General features: G+C 52.4%; 1 protein-coding gene and 1 pseudogene across 1 annotated transcript in view; one reads left to right on the top strand and one right to left on the bottom strand.

The window, feature by feature from the left end:
• Positions 1 to 259: 259 nt before the first annotated feature.
• LOC125963913 (heterogeneous nuclear ribonucleoprotein A1-like) lies at positions 260 to 3,645 on the bottom strand (annotated as a pseudogene).
• Positions 3,646 to 4,329: 684 nt separating this feature from the next.
• The window catches only part of QSOX1 (quiescin sulfhydryl oxidase 1), a 41,418-nt gene continuing 33,587 nt past the window's right edge, over positions 4,330 to 12,160 (top strand). The window contains exon 1 of the mRNA XM_004269846.4: positions 4,330 to 4,673. Within this exon, the coding sequence (XP_004269894.2) occupies positions 4,406 to 4,673 (268 nt within the window). The 5' untranslated portion in view covers positions 4,330 to 4,405. The remainder of the gene's footprint in view (positions 4,674 to 12,160) is intronic.

The raw sequence follows: 12,160 nt of genomic DNA, 5'->3' as shown, positions 1-12,160 counted from the left end.
CCCTGTACCCCCTTTTTTTTAGATTCCACATATAAGTGATATCATATGATATTTATCTTTCTATGGCTGACTTACTTCACTCAATATGACAATCTCTAGGTTCATCCATGTTGCTGCAAATGACATTATTCTGTTCTTTTTTATTGCTGAGTAATATTCCATTGTATATATGTACCACATCTTTTTTTTTTTTAAAAAGATATTTATTCAGCGTCATGATCAGACTATTACATTTAGCAATCAACAGCATGGGTGTAAAAATATATATATATATACATTAAAATGCTTTGTTGGAATGCTTTACACTTTCCGCAGAACAGAAACTAAAATAACCTGTTATACGATTAGTCACAAACACAGTCCTCGAGTGTTTTTGCCCATACACATGAGCATTGTCTAAAACGTGTCTTCTTTGTAGCAGCTCGGCCCTGCCACCACTGTGCTTGGCCGAGTTCACAAATCCGTTGTAACCTGTAGCTTCCCTGTCACTTCTCTGGCTCTCCTCTCCTGCTAAGCTTTGTTTCCTGGCAGTAATCAAAACCTTCTGCCACTGCCACAGCTACTGCTGCTGCTGGAACCACCACAGCCACCTTGGTTTGGGGGTTTGGCAAAGTATTGGCCTCCACCACCACAGGGGCCAGAACTTCTGCCTCCAAAGTTTCCTCCAAAATTTGAAGATTGATTGTTGTAACTGCCAAAATCATTGTAGCTTCCACCACCTCCAAAATTGCTTCCATCGTTACCAAATTCATTATAGCCATCCCCACTGCCACCATATCCACCACCACTGCGGCTGCCACCAAAGCCAGCTCGACCACTGAAGTTTCCTCCACGATCAAAGCTGTCATTCCCACCAAAACCCCCTCCACGACCACCACCAAAGTTTCCAGAACCACTTCGACTTCTTTGGCTGGATGAGGCACTAGCCGTCTCTTGCTGAGATAGGGCTTTCCTTACTTCACAGTTGTGGCCATTCACAGTGTGGTATTTCTGAATGACAATCTTGTCTACAGAGTCATGGTCATCAAAAGTTACGAAAGCAATGCCACTGCCTCGGTCAGTCATGATTTCAATCACTTCAGTTTTCCCATACTGTTCAAAATAATCTCTTAGGTGATGTTCTTCAGTGTCTCCTTTAATGCCACCAACAAAAATCTTTTTCACAGTTAAGTGGGCACCAGGTCTTCGAGAATCTTCTCTTGAGACGGCCCTCTTTGGTTCCCCAACTCTTCCATCCACCTCGTGTGGCCTTGCCTTCATGGCCGCATCCACCTCCTCCACAGTGGCACACGTGACAACCCCGAAGCCTCTGGAGCGCCCGGTGCTTGGATCCCTCGTTACCACAGTCTGTGAGCGCTCCCCGCTGCTCACAATGGCTCCTCAGACTGTCATCGGTTGTTTCAAAGTTCAGACCTCCGATGCAGAGCTTCCGCAGCTGTTCGGGCTCTTTGGGTGACTCTGACTTAGACACGACGGCAGTGGAGGCGGGCGGGGGGGAGACATCAACGATGCTTACTCAGCAGCATCCACGGGCAGAAAGGAGATCTATCGAACGTATCTCTTTACCACATCTTCTTTATCCATCCCTCTGTTTATGGGCAGCTTGCTTTTATTGGAGACTCCTTTTAAGACTCTGTTCGAACAGACGTCCAAGACTTAAAGTTGAAAATCCCTGCATTGGGATTCCCTGGTGGCGCAGTGGTTGAGAGTCCGCCTGCCGATTCAGGGAACACGGGTTCGTGCCCCAGTCCGGGAGGATCCCACGTGCCACGGAGCGGCTGGGCCCATGAGCCATGGCCGCTGAGCCTGCGCATCTGGAGCCTGTGCTCTGCAACGGGAGAGGCCACAAGAGTGAGAGGCCCGCGTACCACAAAAAAAAAAAAAAAAAAAAAAAAAAAATCCCTGTATTGCTGTTCTGAGATATTGAAGCCCCAGATTTTACAACTCTCAAGGCTAATTTCTTTGGCCCCATTGCCAAGAAACTTTATTCCATTCAAATCATTTGTATTCTTTTCCATTTCTGATGTTCTGAAATAGACATGTGAACAAGCAAATCTTTGTGTACTTAGGTGAGTTGTGCTTCCCAGGTACTCTTCATGTTTAGCCAAAACTGTCCCCTTAATTCCCAGGGAATTCCCTGGGGAAGATAACTATAACATTTTTTAACAATAGAGACATGTGAAGGCACTTGACTTTTCCTGGCCCCTGATTTAGCCACTGGAGTACTTCCACCCCTTGGAATCCAGGGTTGCTAGGGGACTATCTATGCAGTTCAAGACTTTGAACTTGAGAATATGTTCAAAGCCTATTCTCTGTTCAGGCACAGAGAATACGAATTCATGAAGGGAGCAAAGCTCCAACCTCCAGATCTCTGCCTGGAATGCTCTTATCTCACATTGCCACAAGTTTCCCTCCCATTCTTCATCTGGGTCTTCGCCTCAAATGTTATCCCGTTAGAACTGCCTTAAGACTGGGGCAGGAGGAGCCCCTACCTTGTCTTCTGAGCTCTCTGGCCCTCTTCCAGCCACACCTCTTTCCACAGAGCTAGAAGACCATGGGCCAAGGGGATGAGTCCACCCAAAGCCCCTGTGCCTCACCCCTTTTAGATCATACTGCGGGTGCACGAGACCCTAGAACTCCCTACCCCAGTAGCACCAGGCCAGCTTCTAGAGACTGCATCAGCCTTTTTCCAAGGTCTGTTCTCTTAAGGAACCAAGGAGCGGCTATTTGCTGGAGGTATAGATGGAGCTCAGATGTGCAGACAGGGATGCTATAGGTGTGGGCACAAGTTCCCTTGAAGTATGGGATAGAGCTGGGGTGCAAAGAGTAGGAGGAAGGTTGAGGGCCAGGGACCTAAGCAGCCCCATTCCAGTGCACATCTTGGGGGAAGTCTGAGATTTCTAAACTTAAGTTTAGCCTTCCAGATTATTATGAAGGTATACTTGTCAACATGAAAGGACAGGAATTTTACATAACAGTTTAAATTGGTTTATAATTTTAAATTATGTAGACATATGATACGTGTGCCTCCATTTGCACTATTTACCCTGGCCCTGCAAATATCAGGGATGGGCCCATCACTGACCTCCCTGTCTAAAATAAAATACCACTTCCTCTGTCACTTTATTCTTACCCTATTGTACGTGTCTTCATAGCCTTTGTCAACATAGGATCTACATTTACATCTCTCTATCCCTATCCACACTAGAACGTAAGTTCCACGACTGTAGAGTCTTGGTTTTATTTACTGCCTCAGCCTTAGTACCTAGAGCAGTGCCTGACACAAAGAAACCACTCCGTAAATGTTGAATGAATAACAAATCTAGTCTCAGATGGCTTACAGGTGAGGTGGCCTAACCCAGCAGACACAAAGGGAAAAGATCACGTGACAGCACTCTGAGGAACGCCTGCTCCCGTTAAGATAACTCAGCACTGGAACTACAAAAGGTAGACCACAGAAAATTAATCATCAACACTTTAGTACACATGAACACAAGATTAGTTATCAGGTTACTCGTGAGAGGGATATGTAAGTGAATATGGAGATGTGTGTGTAGGCTGGAGAGTTAGATGTGGGGTACCTGGGCTGCTGGGAGCCCCAGTTGGAGGAATCGTCCTAACAACCTTAGGTGGCCAGACCTGCATGCTGAGGGAACTCTGATTCCACCCAATGGACCACGCCAATCCAGCCCAGACTAAAATGGAAGGGGGCCTCTAATTCATAATTAGGAAGCCCTCAAATAATATTTTCCTTAGATGATCACAGGCCTTGGGGAGTGCGGGGTGTGGGCACATCTGATCCCTGTGGCGTCATAGTGGTCACAGAGTCAGAGACTGTCCTACCACCCGTCCTTCTCTCCCACGTGCTTCTAATTCACAACTTCTTATCGCTTGGTGGGATCCCCAGAACCTTCTGGGAACAGCATAAATCGGTCCAATCTATTCCAACGGACTCTTTTCCCGTTGGATACGGGGCCTGTGAGAGGCCAAATGACTTCCCAGAGTCCCCAGTAGCGACAGGAACGCGGGCCCGGGACTCTGCCCTGCGGATGTCCCACACCTATCGTTTGGCGGCGGGGGGGGGGGGGGGCTCCGGGGCCTGGGCTGAGCTCCCCGCCTCCTGGGGCCGAGGCGGGAACCCGACTAGCTCTGAGGTCTCGGCGGACCGCGAAGGGGGCGCTCGCAGCCGGGCCCGGACTCCAGCGCCCGGTTCCGGTTTTCGTCCCTCGTCGGCTTTCCTGCCCACTGGCCGGCGGGGGGGGCGGGGAAAGGGGCGGCACCAGGCCACGGTGGGCGGGGTCACGTGGCTCCTCCCCGCGACGGAGACAAGAGGTGCGGTGGAGGCGCCCGGCACCAAGTCGTCCGAAAGTTGTGCGCAGTGGTAGACTCCGCGCAGCTGCAGAGGATGGAGTGCTGTGGACGCGGCTCCGGGCTGCAGCCGTCGCTGCTGCTGCTGCTGCTGTCGCTGCTGCTGGTGGTGTCCGGCGCTGGCGCAGCCCCGCGCTCGGCGCTCTACTCGCCCTCCGACCCGCTGACGCTGCTGCAGGCTGGCACCCTGCGCGACGCCGTGGTGGACTCCCAGAGCGCCTGGGCGGTGGAGTTCTTCGCCTCCTGGTGCGGCCACTGCATCGCCTTCGCCCCGACGTGGAAGGCGCTGGCCAAAGACGTCAAAGGTGAGAAACTGGGTGCTGGGGGAGGCTCGCTCCCCTCGCCCCACCTGGGCGGATCCCCGCCACCTGCCTCACGGAGGCCCCTTAAACGCTCTCCGCTTCCTCCTGCCTGTCACCTCCGCCCATCTTCCTCTCTGCCCCTCCCAGTTCCCCCCAGTTTCTCAGCCCTCAGCTCCATCTTTAGCTCCCGCCCCTCCCTTTCTTCTTCCCCTTGACCGGTGTCCCGAGTTTTCTCCCCGTCCCCGCGGTCTGGGTCCCCAGACCTGCTCTGCTTTCCTTGTCAGTCTTCTGCCGGCTTATGGCCCCCATACCTGCGACGTGGTCTCCTTTGTTCCTCCTCCCTGACACCTTACGGCTTCCTGTAGTTCAGCCTTGTGGCAGACCCCTTCCTACCAAGTTCCCCAGCTGCGGTGGGATCAGTGCTGGGGAGAAAAAGAACTGATACTCATTCTGCCGCCGCCCCTATTCCCACTCCCTCCTTCCTTTCCCCACCCGTTGGCTAGTAGACCCTGCTGGTAACGTAGACTTCCTTTCTCAGCTGTATCTTTGAGGCAGAGTTTCCCTGTTTGCTGTTTCCCGGCCGCTCCTGACCTGCTGCCTCCAGCTCCTTAGCTTCTGGGCCACATCCTTCTCTTTCCCCCTCCTTCTGCACCTTCTCCTTCTGCTTCAACCTGTGAGCCCAGAGGCCCGACTGAGGGCAGCCTCTTGGTGTGGGTTTGGCCCTTGCTCCATTTTCTCCTTCATTGGCCTGACGACTAATACCGTATTTCCTTCATTCTAAGAGACTGTCAGTTGTGAGACCCACCATTCATTTACTAACAGCCGGAGGGGTAGAGGGATAAGACGACCGACTGCTAATAGAGTTATAGAGATTTAAAGGTGTACTCCATTACAGAAAGGTTAATGTTTTTAAAAACTTAAGATTGGAGCTGAGTAAATATGGCAACAATAGTAATGAATATTCATTGAGTGCTTACTGTATTGTATGTCAGACACCTTCCTGAGTGAGTACTTGATGTGTATTATCTCAGAGTTTCCTTTGCACAGGTAAAGATCCCTGTGGTGTCATCCATCTGCCTAGACCAGGTAGTGGGTATTTGGCGGGGCTGGTGTGGCGTGATGGTAGTGGTTTGCTTCTGATTTGCTGCCTCTGAATGGAGTTATTTCCTGATAACTAGGTGGTGCTAGGGCCCTAGCAGGGCTGCTGACCTTCAGCGGTCACTGAATGAGGCATCTTAGGGCGTAGGCCTCTTCCTGGAGAGGGAAGAACTGGAACTGTTGTTCCCCTGCTGTGCCGTTTTCTTGATACACTCAACTCTTTGCGGTAGAGTAGTGCATTTGTAGATGTTGGTTTTCAAACTCAGGCCACCTCTTCCCTTGAGCAGCTTGCAGGGTGGTTCCTGAAGTGGTTAGATGGAAAGATGTATCATCTGTTAGCCATATGGTCTTGGAAAGGTTTTTTTTTTGTTTTTTTTGTTTTCTTTTTGCGGTACACAGGCCTCTCACTGTTGTGGCCTCTCTCGTTGCGGAGCACAGGCTCCGGACACGCAGGCTCAGCGGCCATGGCTCACGGGCCCAGCCGCTCCGCGGCATGTGGGATCTTCCCGGACCGGGGCACGAACCTGCGTCCCCTGCATCGGCAGGCGGACTCTCAACCACTGCGCCACCAGGGAAGCCCGGAAAGTTATTTTTAAACAAAACCGATGAACCGTTTTCCCTCCAGTTTACACGCAGACACTTGTCTGCATGCCTCTCTGTTCCCATCACTTGAATGTGCCATTTCTCAGCAGCTCTTCACACTGCATCATTTCAGTGATGTCAGCACATCTGGTCAGGGCAGGAGGTAGGAAGAGTGTTGAACTTGGAGCTGGAACACCTGAGGGGCACTAGGTGTTCAGGGGACACTGTGGGCCTGAACGTCATAAAAATTCCTACATCAGTTTACACTTTGAGGCCATAGAAGTCCCTTAATGGCCGCAGGTGGACTCAATCTAGAAGATTCTTACATCTTGAGAGTGCTGAACAGAAAGATTAGCTTCCAGCTGACTCATGGGTTTGGCCTCTGGCAACCCAGAGTTTTCCAATGAATTGCACATCCGGATTCTGACCCAGCCTGCTCCTGGATGAGGGTTGCCACTTCCCAAAGGGGTCTTCTCCCCAGTGCATGGAGTGAGAGTTTCCCTAAAAAAAGCAAATCAAAACTTAACGTCAGAAAGGAAAATGGTGTCCGTAGAGATGAACCACAGTCCATGGGAGATGGGAGATTCAGGTGAGAACTGGAAGTCTCCCATGAACCATGGAGGTGTCAGCCCCCTAAGCAAGATCATGTTGGGGGGAGCGCTGGCCGAACCTGGTGTTGGCCTGCAATGATAAAGAATGCTTCCACTCCAATCCAAGGAGGTGTTTCCTGGTGAGGCCCTTTAGCATCTCCATATTCTGAGGTTCCTTGAGAAAGTTTGGTCGTGGGCCGGCAGAGGGTTGCTCTCGCACCACCCTGGGCCCATGGGCCTGTGGCCCCTGCCCTCTGCCATTGGTATGAATGCCTTGGGTAGGAGCAGTGAGACTGTGGAAGGTCATGAGAGGAGAGAAGAATTTTGCAACCCTGCCCAACTGGCCTCAGGCATTTAATCTGACTGGCCCCGGCTCATTTCTTCAGTAAATTGTAGGCTAGGTTCTCTGCAGCAGTTGTTACCCTGGGGCAGAGCGCTTGTTTCTAAGGGTCTGGCTCACCCCTTTCTATTCCAGAGCAACTCTTACTGCCTCACCGTGTGTTTGGGAAATTGATTGTGTTCATTTTAGACCTTCAGTCCTCCTCACTGGCTAATCAGTCAGCAGATACTTGTTGAGTGACCTCTGTGTGCAGAGTATTGTTTACATTGCCATTGGGTAAATCACACAGCAGGGAAATTGGCACCAGTAAGAAGCTGTATTTGAAAAGGGTCAAAAGAGCGTAACTCAGTCATTTCTTGTTTTGGGAATTCAGGGAAGGGGAAAGTGACAGAGGCCTGGTCACCAAAGGCCTTTATCTAAGCAGTTATTTATTATACACTTGCCTTATGTCAGGCACTGTGCTGAGGGCCTCTATAGGCCACTGTTGTGTATAATCTTTATGAGAAAATATCTGAGCAACAGATAACTTTTTTTTTTTTTTTAACCGATAAGTAACTTGCCCAAGATTACACAGATGCTGGAGGGGGTTCTTTTTTTATTTTATTTTTTTCTATTTTTGGCCCCACCATGCAGCATGTGGGATCTCAGTTCCCAGACCAGGGATCAAACCCACGCCCCTTGCAGTGGAAGCACAGTGTCTTAACCACTGGACCACCAGGGAAGTCCCTGGAGGAGGTTCTTTTTTTTTTTTAATAAGTTTATTCATTTATCTATTTATTTATTTTTGGCTGCGTTGGGTCTTTGTTGCTGTGTGCAAGCTTTCTCTTGTTGCGGCGAGTGGGGGCTACTCTTGGTTGTGATGCGCAGGCTTCCCTTTGCGGTGGCTTCTCTTGTTGCGGAGCATGGGCTCTAGGCACGTGGGCTTCAGTAGTTGTGGCGCACTGGCTCAATAGCTGTGGCTCATGGGCTCAGTAGTTGTGGCTCACGGGCTTAGTTGCTCCGCGGCATGTGGGATCTTCCCGGACCAGGGCTTGAACCTGTATCCCCTGCATTGGCAGGCAGATTCTTAACCACTGCGCCACCAGGGAAGTCCCTGGAGGAGGTTCTTGAACCCAGCTCTTCCTGACTCTCCAGAGCCTGGGCAGGTGGAGAGCGGGGAGAAGGAGGAAGCGTACTCCAGGTGGGAAAATGACCTGTGCAGAGTGTGGAGATGAGATTTGTAAGGCGTGGGTGTTGAGTGACAGCAAGCAGTGTTGGTTTCCTCCTTTTCTCTCCCAGGGCCGTCCTCTCCTGCTTGTACCCGTGCACTGCTAGTGCAGAGCCTGGCGCAGGGTAGCAGCTCACTGAACACTCGTGCAGACCAATGGCACAAGCCTCACGGGCTTCCAGATGAGGCTGTGAGTGACCAGGTCTTCTGGGGCTGCCGTGGCTCCTCTTGACTCAGACCTGGGGTGTCATCCAGGTGTGAGGGGCGGGGAAGGCATTTTGTCCACGTCATGACCTCACTGCCCAGAAGCCGGCAACAAGGAGGAAGGGATGTCGTGGTAATGGCATAGGCCTGGCCAACTCCCTGTGTCAGGAGGACTCCCGGAGACTCAGGCGCGGGTCTCGTTCTGACCTCTCGACCTGACTGGCTCTTGTGGTTTGGGTGGGTCTGGCCCCTGCCTTAACAGAGGCCCAGGCTGCTTAGCACTCAGAGGCCTCATGGCCATGCTTCTTGGCGAGAGTGTTTTGCCATCCAACACCCCATGGTTGTCAGAGCTGGGAAGGACTGGAGACACCTTCATCTTGGCCCTCGTGTGACCGGTGAGGAAACGGAGACCCAGAGAGGAGACGTGTGGAGCTCATGGTGCTTCGACCAGTTGCAGCTGTCTGCAAGCCCTGTGACTCTGGGTCCTGTGCCCCTTCCTGGCCTTGTGAGTGGGGTGGGTATGCCGCCTGTGACTCCAGAAGGAGCCCATCCCCCTCACCAGAAAGCATCCCCTCTCCCGCCACCCAGGGTCCGCAGCGGTGCTGCCTACACTTCCCTCCCCTCCCGTCCGCTCCATTTGCTCATTTACTCTGTCAGTGGGGAGATTACTTTGCCAAGGCAGTAATTGCACCAGGAAAGTTTTTTTTCTCCCTAAGAGTAGGGCTGGACTGAGACTGCTAATCCTTTTGGTGTTAGGCCTGCAGGTTGTGGTATTAAGTCACCTGACACTTTAAAAAGCCTCTCTCCCCCAGCTCTGAACCTCTTTGACAGCAGTGCACTTCCCGTAAATGCAGCTTTGCTTTACCAGTGGAGCACCCAGATGAGGGTCCTCTCTATTCCTGGTACCGTTACTAGAATGACGAACAGTCAGGTCCGCAGTGATTAGGGTCAGAACAGAGCTTTATAGGTCATTATGGCTCATTAAGGTCTTGACGTTGATATTCCTGGGAAACATTTCTCAGCCCGGACTCTCCCAGCACCTGACCGGCCCCAGGCTTCCCCTCCCCCTTCCCCTAGGGCTGGGGCTGGTAAGAAGAGGCACCGGTTCCATTTCGTGGAGGTACAGGGAATCAAGGCGTAAAGAGAAGGAGTCCCGGACCTTCCAGGAGCTGGGAGCTGAGAACTCTCAGGCATCACCTCCCGCCTCCATCCCCATTACTAACACCCACCCCACCCTGTCCCCTCTGAGTTTCCTGGCTGGGAACAGAGAAGCTCTCTGTTGTGTCCTGGGCCCTCTTGAGACCACCGGGGAGGCTCAGATCCTGGGTTCAGATCCCACATTCACCACTGATGAGTTGTGTGCCTCGGGCGCAGTTATCTGTTCTCTATTTTACAGTCTAGAGAGGAATAAACACCTCCTTACTTTCTTCATAGCGTAGCTGCACACCTACATTGGGCACATGATAGACTCTCTATGTGCCTGATATCACTATCATCTAAGTGAAGCCTGAGTCTATGATATTGACCAACTCTTGGGCGTTACAGAGAATGGTATGTAGCTAGAAGAGGAAACTGTCTTAACCATTTTCTCTCTCATGGGGAAGGTTGTGAGTGGAGCAGACAGCAAAAGTCTAAAGGTAGCATCCTGACCCTGGTGAGGCAGAGGGACAAAAGTGGGGTTTGGGGTCTGGTAGCCCTGGGACCACTTGGAGGTCTCTTGGTCTCTGTCCTCGTTTGTAAAGTGGGTAAAATGGTGCCCACCTCCAATGGCGGCGGTGGAGTGGGAAAATCTGGAGGACACAAATCTGGAGGACACAAAATCCGTGGACGCTCGCTGAACACTAGCTTTCTGTCCTCTCCTCTCCCTGTGCCTTCAGAGCCTCATGCCCCAGCGGGCAACAAACAACAACTCTGGCCCGAGGGATGGCGGCCTGCACTCTTGGAGAGGAGAGGAGTGGAGTGGTTGAGGCCTGCTGTCCTTGGTCCCTGCCAGGTGGCCTTGTGAGACCCCCTGCCAGGGGCCCTCACTGGTGGAAGGACACAAAAGTGCCACTCTTCTGCCCTTAGGTCTAATTGACTTGCTGATTCTTTTGAGAACAGCCGGGCCTCTCCTGGGGGTCTCCCTGAAAAAAGCCCTAGATGCAGAGCCGGAGCCAAGCCTGACATGTGCCAGATGACCCTACAGGGTGACCTGTGCTTCCCACCCTCTGCTGGGCCTCCCTTGGGCAGGAGAGGAGCCATAGAAAGGAGGCCTGGGCTGCTCTGCCTGTGATCCAGGGCAAAACCCCATCCCTGGGCAGCTCACGTCTCCTGCATTCACAGGTGACGGGCATTAACCTCACCCCCTGCCTGGACCTGAGGATAGAGTAAGGCTGAGAGAAGATGTTCCAGTCCTGTAGCGGCCCCGGGGCTGGGTCAGTTGTATCATTCAGTCGATAGTCACTGAGCATCTATTGTGTGCAGGCTAATGGGAAGCTAGGCAAGGAAGACGCAAGGATGAAGAGACATTTAGGGATGGACAGGCTTGTAACTGTGTGGTGGAAACGAGAGCAGGGTCCTGAGCCTTGGGCTTGGGGGAAGAATCCCGTTCAAACTGAGTTGTACCTGACAACTGGGAGTTTGTTGGGAGGGTAGGGGTGGCTGTGGGAATAGCCTAGATGAGCATTGTGCTGTCAAGGAAGGAGAAAACTTTCAGCATTCCTGGAGCATAATTTGGGGAAATGGTAAGAGGAAGCTGGGTGGGGAGGGACCAGATTAAGAGTGGCCTGATGCCTGTTGAGTTTTCTTCCAGAGGCAATGGGAGCCCCCGAAGAATATTGAGTAGAGGGTGACATAGATCTGCAGATAGAAAAGGTCACTGGTGGCTGGGTAGGCTGGTGATGGAGCATATTAGAACCTTGGCCAGGAGGGAAATGAGACATTTCATCTGGACAAGAAACCCTGCACTAGCTCCCTAGGAGGGTGGGTCAGAGGCGACGTGAGAGGTAAAGAACCCGGGGGTGGGGAGAGGAGACATGGGGGAGGGCAGGAAGAGACTCGGGACGGGGGGCGGACAGGACAGGAAGCTGGTTGGTATTATTGGTTCCGCGTGGCTGGACTGCCTGACTCTGTCCCTCCTACGTGGTGCTGGCAGTGGGGGAGGGGTCAGGGGAGAGCAGAGTGTCAGGGAGGGCAGGAGGGCTGCTGTGCCGAGCCCAGTGTGGAGCAGACCTGGTCACTGACCACAGCAGGCTGCCCTTCCAGCTAGATGTAAAGCTGAAGGATGCAGGCCATTCGGGTTGGCGTGTATTTGTAGCTCAAACTGTTGCCCTCCTGTGCTAGGGGAGCCGAGAGCTCGCCAGAAGGGGTTTGGTGAGATGGGGTAGCGGGGGATGTTGGGGAAATGGCATCGCAGTGTGTGGCTCACCTGTCTCTGCTGAACACTTCCATTCACACCCCACTCCCCCATCCCCACTCCCTCCCTCCTCCC

Source organism: Orcinus orca, chromosome 1 (genome assembly GCF_937001465.1).
Source record: "Orcinus orca chromosome 1, mOrcOrc1.1, whole genome shotgun sequence".
NCBI lineage: Eukaryota > Metazoa > Chordata > Mammalia > Artiodactyla > Delphinidae > Orcinus > Orcinus orca.
Note: the sequence above shows the minus strand (reverse complement) of the source record. Positions and strands in the feature narration are given on the sequence as shown.